This window comes from Daldinia childiae (genome assembly GCF_008694065.1).
Source record: "Daldinia childiae strain JS-1345 chromosome Unknown Scaffold2, whole genome shotgun sequence".
In the NCBI taxonomy this organism is placed as follows: Eukaryota; Fungi; Ascomycota; class Sordariomycetes; order Xylariales; family Hypoxylaceae; genus Daldinia; species Daldinia childiae.
This window is the reverse complement of record NW_022984643.1, coordinates 1691201-1698338: the sequence shown is the minus strand read 5'-3', so window position 1 is coordinate 1698338 and position 7138 is coordinate 1691201. Positions and strand designations below refer to the sequence as shown.

Here is a 7138-nt window from a genome sequence, read left to right as displayed (position 1 = left end):
AAGGCCGCGTAAGAGACCCTCTCTCACACGGTTATGAGAGAGGCCTAGTCTAGCGAATTGTAGGAGGTATGTAAAAAGTCGTATTTCTCGTAAGATGTATGTATGTATGTATTAGTGTAGAAAGCCTTACACTACTTAGATAGACGAAATAAGGGGGGCTTGAAAGGCTGAAACCTAGGTACCCGAGTAGTCACGATGACTTGATGGCTTGATGGCTTGATGGCTTGATGGCTTAGAATGGGTATATTCTAGACTTGAGAAAAGTGCTGAAGATTGCATTAATGGATCATAGACCGTCCAGAAAGAATTGAATGTGATCTTAATATCCCATTCCCATATTCATTCATGGTTCAGTCTGAGTCGTGTTTGAGAAAGGATGGTTATAGTGGGATGAGAGGCTGAGCATTATTATTACTATCTTATGATTTATGCAGCTCATAATTGAGTCGGCGAATATTGGCTGGAAGGGAATGAATATATGATAACAATGACGATGACTTGTTAAAGATGATTCAAGTTTGCATGAAATCACTGGGCGGGCATCTTCGAAGGGGAATAGGTATTGAAGGACCAAGATAAAAGGAAATGACGACAGTCTGATGGGATGACGGGGAAGAAGATCTTGACCGATTTTGGAATATAGAAGGTTTGATTGAGACGAAAGAGGAAAAGGGGGACCCCTGAAACTTGATATCATTGGTTAGATTGAGATAATAGGTACATACTACCCGCATGCGAACAATGAATTGGATGTCTCTGTAAGAATAATAAGAGTAAAAACGAGCCCGAAACCGTACGACGGTAAAGACTAAAAACCAACTTACAATCCTATTTCGGTTCACCGCTCGCAGAATACATTATGTTAGGTAGTATAGAATTGTTTCAACCTAGTTACCTATTATATTACCTACCTACCTATTATACTGTGTAAACAACCTTAGTTTCGGCATCTACAATGCTAGTGTATCCCGAAAATTAACTAGTGTGGAATACATTCTATTGTTCTAGTGTACCTCAAGGACGCTACCTAGGACTCGGCTGGTGGCTTGCATAATGGGTGTCACGGAAGAACCAATCAACCAACTGAAGGTAGTACATAACATAATAGGCTAAGCATATTAGTTGCATTAAACTACATCTAATTTTCTCCAGGTCTCTTAATCCACTCAAGTTTCAACCTATCGCAACTGGTTGACGATAGTTTGCCAACTACTTCCAGACCATTCCATGTCTCAAAATGACATAACAATAACGAATGAGGCTTGTTGCTTCATCTTGCTTGAATATGTTAATACCATATTGACTTTTAAATAGTTATTTCTTATCTTTTATTCAATTGGTCTGTACGGAATACGTCCTCATCGATGCGATCCATTTACAAGAGCGATATCGTAGCAACAGGATCTCCAGGATCTCCAAGTCACCTTACTTTTCTCGGCAACATTCAATGCGACTTAACTCGGGATAACCTGGTATAGTAAAACAATAATACTATTAACGTAAGAATTTGATCAATCAAACTTCAAACTTCGTTGGAGCTGTATCACATACCAAGAAAGAAGGGGAGAAAGCACTTCCATGAGCCTACTCGACATACCTTTCTTACCCGAAAAAAAGAACAGGTATTAAAAGGCGGCTTGCTGATTTAAACCAACTGCGACATTGAAGATGTCGGCGTCAAAAACAGGTACGCGTCACACTTTACGCGTAATATCTACATCTTGGCGATAAATGTAAGAATTATGCTAGAATGTATTAGCAGGGAGCATAAAATGAATAATTACGGCAACTCCGTTTTTCGGTATAAGATGCTACGCTGTAGATGACAGCTGTGGCTTGAATTATGGCTTCCGCTAACAAGCTGAAATCGCGGAATTCTGTCCACGAAAAGCAAAAGTTCTGCGGAATTGGACGACAAGCACTAGGAGAATTTTTGGCATTCTTCTTCAGGGCATAGGTGCGGCCAGCTAGGTCGCTCTATCTTACCAGCGAAACATCACGATCCGCAATGGCGCATTTCAGCTCGACGTACAAGGCCGCCCGGCTTGCATTAGGTACACTTGCACTTGAGATGAGCCACCTCGCTAAGTTAGCGTACCAAGTTGCCGGGCCAGCGGCGTGATGATGTGTACAATGTCAACTGGTGCATCCTTGTCGATAGAGATTCTGACGCCAGCGTTATAGACTTCACGGGTATCACTATCGGCGATTACTCTTGCAGTTTCGATACTACATACCAGATTACTCGTTACTAGGACGATGCCATTATCCGAGCCATGTCTCAATTTCATATTGTTTCGCAACTCTTGGACTACAAGTTTGATTTTCGAAGATATTTCAGCTTGGCATAAGGGGTGAGACCCGATGCCTTGGTAAAAAAGCAACTGGTTCCTCCGTCATGATTCATCATTGCAGATGATTCTGTAGCCTTATCCCCGTCTTCCCGCTCCGCGGAAAACAGGCCAAGGTGATCTAAGTCCTCGCCGCATCGTAATAGTTCCAGCTGCCCGGGACTAAACGTTAATATGGTTGCGAACATTATTTTTTTCGGATATATGAGGCGGAGCATAACAATATGACTTTAGCCTAGGACCGTTAGTCAAGAGGCGTGCTTTTTGTCGGACATCCTGCGGGCTCCATCCGTCGTCACCAACTGTTCAAGGTCAGCTCTAACTACAGTCTATCGTCTGACATAGATCCCTTATAGCTGAAAGATAGTCCTGGTTTCAACCCACTTTATGCGTTGAGCTTCGCGAAGACTCATAAAGGATTACTTATTACTGAATCAGAGTCTACCATGGTCTGCCTAGACCCGAACCAAAGCAATGTTTACAGAACGACATGCCCACATTAAGCAGAGATTACTTAGGTACTCGGCCAGAAATTTCGATCTCCAGCTCCGCCCGAAGGATTCGTCTTGCCGTACTGGTCCAACAGCTGAATCACTCTACTCCAACGACTTTAGTGGGTTACACTGTTCATACGTTCACGCAGGTACCCATCTATTAACTTACTCATACCCATCACTTCGTATTCCATCCGTCTAGAGCCCTACGTGTGCGCTATTGTAGTTCCTCCAAATGCCGTTGAGTTACTAATAATAACTCGCTAGCTAGCGCCTCGGATACGCTCTCTTCCATGAATCTAGGCAGCCTTGATTTTGTAGGTAGAGAAGGCACTCGTTCTTAGTTCGGTGAAGACAAACCACTCGAGAATTTATCGTCTGGGGCGAGAGAAAGTCGCAAGCAGTAAAGTCGAGGGATGCTGGACTGTCATCCAGCCTTTGTATTCCTACTATAATTTGAAGTCTTGAGATTTCCCTCGGCATGCTGCAGAAACGCGTAACCAATACATTAACTAAGGAGCCGTTGACCAAATGCGCGGGTTCAAAGTTAACATGCTGTATTCTTCGAGTTTCACGATTCTCCTATTCTCTTTATTATATGATATTACGGACATCCGCATTATGATGAAGTACAATGATGTTCCTATCGCTAAAGGTCTATTCCTGTTGTCCTGTGCAAGCCTCACTGAAAGCATTTCGTTAGTTGTATTAATTTTTAAAGATTCTTACTTTTTTCATAACAGGACATAAGATTCATTTTAGTATGTACAACTCGGATCCTAGAGGTAGAATTCGTATTATAGCAGAATATATAGGTACCTGTACATGTATAGGTAATTCACTGTGGTTTCTCAGAGATACATACCTAGGCAATTCTCCTTTAAATCGCTAGGACATCTGAAGTTGCTAACCTCCCCTCTCAATAGAACCCTAAAATAGCTACGAAAAGTGGCTCATTTCTACGTTGGCATACACGATCTCTAGTAACTTCTTTACGATATATTATATTTTACTCCAAACCCCCTTTTAATAGATGGGTGTTAAATTACTCTCAAGTAAAGTACTTTAAAAGCATTACGTCCTTAAGCTGCAACATGAGCGCCCTATTCATGGCGTTGTTCACACTGCTATAGTGCTGAAGGACGGCATGTTCGAACAAATGAGCCACGCCTAATTTACAGCGGTTATTGCACCCAAAGCCCTGGCTTTACAGAACGCGCTACATGATCTAGATCTCGACTTCTTCGTCATGACCAACTCCATCTTAGCCGTGCTCGGCAACCTAGGGCAGAGCAACTACAGCGCTATTAACAGGTACCTAGACTCTAGCCCCGAAGCGCATCGTAGCAGGCCAAGTGGCCAGATCGCTGGTTCTCCCCATGGTCCTCAATATCGGCGTGGTTTCTAAAAACGTTGTCATCGAGATTTTGATAAAGCGTAAGGGTCTGTATGGGATTAGCAACGGCGAAATGCTGCGCAGCTTTGAAGTTGCCACGTCCCAAAAGGCACTGACGGAACCGTCATCTAAAGCAGCTAGGTGTAACGTATCCTCGCAACTAGTTATGGGTATAGATGCCACCGAGTTAGCTAAGAAGAGTCGGAGCTAGCGGAGGTGATGGGTATGGGTACCGGGGCCCGCGCTCCTGCCGCGTCCGGGCTGTACTAGAAGCAGCCGCGGCAATTATCCATGTCACTGAGAGACATATTCCTAAGCATGTCAGTGAGACCTTGATGTCAAGAGATGATGAACTAGAATTGGAAGGATACTCTATTGCGAGCTGTGGGCGAGATAGTATGATCGGTACCAAGATGAGGACATGGCTCTTAATATTTTCTCTCACAATTGGTACAAAAGTCACGATGTTGTTTGGGGGCCTGTTAGATATATAATTCACCCCTTTGTGTACTTTGCATTCAACGAGGCTTTTAGCTAACTTATTCTTGGACTAGGTTAAACCAGCAACGGCTTAAAAGGGGGTTAAATCTCGTATTTACTTCTTCGAATACTCAAAATAGAAGAAAATACTACTGTTATCATAATGAAACAATAGTTTAAATATTTTAAACGGTAATGGTGATATACTGCGCTTGATTCCTAGACGAATGCTAGTTTAAGTTTAAAAGAGCTGACAGGACGAGGCTACTGCATATGCGTCCTGAGATTGAGATAGATGCCTTATGCAAGATACTTAGATTAATTTAAGCCATAATTATTTTTAGATATTGTATATAGCATTAGGAAAGTATTCTTAGCTGCTGATCTTAAGTAGTTTCTATAGTTTTAATGGTAGATTGACGATATGTTCAGTGAGGTCTTCACGAGGGTTTATCCCAATTAGTCTTGATAGTGCGAAATTACCGCCATCCAAAACCAGAGTTACCATATACATTTAAGAAAACTAAGCCCGCCCCCGCAATATATAAAATATTCCCCTTTTGGGTCAGGGGTTATGTCATCTTATTAGAAAGTATTGAATAGGACTCTCCTATTCACATGTCAGCTTAGGGGTTGAGGTCATAGGTTAACCTCAAAGGGAGCCATTAAGCTCCATGTCGCGAACCGAAGCCGTATGCTAGCACTAGATCAAATCATGTTCAGAAGTAGAGTAACAACGGTATATTCCTTTTGGTCTATGGTGTAGGAGGCTGAAGTAGGAGTGATAAAAGCTTTATCCTACGCAGTGCTTTTGTATAAATATCCAAGAACAACCTCTAGTTCTAACTCAAGATTCACCATTAAGAAACCAACTTAGGCACTCATACTATCACAACCAAGACAACAATACAATCGATAAAAATGAAGGCATCGCTGCTCCTCAGCCTTGGAGCTCTAGCGCTCCCAGGAGTTATGGCATCTCCCCTACACGAGGTCGAACCGAGAGAAGGCTCCCATTCATTCATGGGCACCAACTTGTGTACGTAATATCAAAAACATTTCCTTTGGAGCTCCAAGTCAAAACGGCCTAGGATCAGCTACCAGGAGTGTGACGAAAGTTTTCAGTTGGAACTGAACACTGACTTTTAGTATTCCAGACTTCCTCCCAGGCTTGTCTGATCAAGACCAAGATCAATATATAAACGACCTTTCCAACTATGGCATCAAAGTAGTCCGCGTGTGGGTAAACCAACAAGCTGCAGGTCACTGTGAAAAAGGCAGTAACCTCGCGGTAAATGTAGGCCCACTGGAGTCCGACTTGGGCAAGTTCGATGACAAAACGCTGGATGCCGTTGACAAAGTCGTCAATAAGCTGGCCAAGAAGGGTATCAAGTCTATTATTTCGCCCCACGATGCGAACTCGCTTCTCGATGACTATCGAAAGTAAGCACTCTACTACTTAGGTACTATAGCAACGATATCCGAACTGAAAATATATAGGGACGTATACACCAAGTTCGGCAAGTCCGGATTCTACTCTTCGGACGACGCCATCAAAGCCTACGACAATCGAATCGACCACATTCTCAACTACAAGGGAGCCCACTCCGGCAAGGTATGGAAGAGCTGGAGCGACGCAATCATGGCATTTGACCTACAGGCAAGTTCTATCTCCCCGAGCCCGCATCATCTAGCAATGCTCACCGTCGGATTAAAAATAGAACGAGCCCATGTCGCCAGACATTTCAGTCTGCCAGAACAACGACCAGAAGAACTGGCTCTGCGGGCGCGCCAAGAAGTTCCGCAACGTCCTGGGCGCCGACAACAAGATCCAAATCGCGACTGGAGGTATCGGCGGTGACATTTCGCATGACTGCACCTTCGCCAAGGCTGCTACGCAGTGCCCCGAGATCGACCTAATCGCCATCCATCGGTATGCGGGTAGCCAGTCCAACAACCCCGGTAAGTTGTGCCCACCCCTTAACCAGAAATACATCTGTTCTATCTCTACCTACCTAGGTTTAACACAAGTACCTAAACTGAACGTACTATCAGGTCAATGGTCCAACGGCGCCAAAAACTGGGTTCAGCAGGCCGGCGGCAAGCTCATCTTCGTCGAGGAATGGGGAGTTAACACCGCCGCCAACAGCGCTAAGAGCGAGCTGCCTGCCCAAGCCAACGACATCAACAAAGTTGGTCTACCAAACTTGTATTGGCAATTTCTCCCTAAGAAGACCTGCTCCTACGACCCTAGACAGGATTCTGGCGACCACTTTGGTATCTTCGTCGAGGGCGACGTGGATATTGCTTCGGTCGTGAAGGGCGCGTCTGATGCCAACGCTCTACAGGATTGGTCGAAGGTCATTGAATGATAGACCGGACTCTTGGGTCTCGTATAAACGCTGTGCTGGATTTCT

General features: G+C 44.0%; 1 protein-coding gene across 1 annotated transcript; it reads left to right on the top strand.

The window, feature by feature from the left end:
* Positions 1-5642: 5642 nt before the first annotated feature.
* On the top strand, positions 5643-7093 carry GL218_01377 (putative beta-mannanase protein; the record flags this gene model as incomplete). Its single annotated transcript, XM_033577843.1, has 5 exons — positions 5643-5760; positions 5879-6164; positions 6222-6336; positions 6443-6683; positions 6777-7093. The coding sequence occupies 5 exons, from the start codon at positions 5643-5645 to the stop codon at positions 7091-7093; spliced, it is 1077 nt and encodes a 358-aa protein (XP_033437798.1).
* Between the last annotated feature and the right edge of the window lie 45 nt (positions 7094-7138).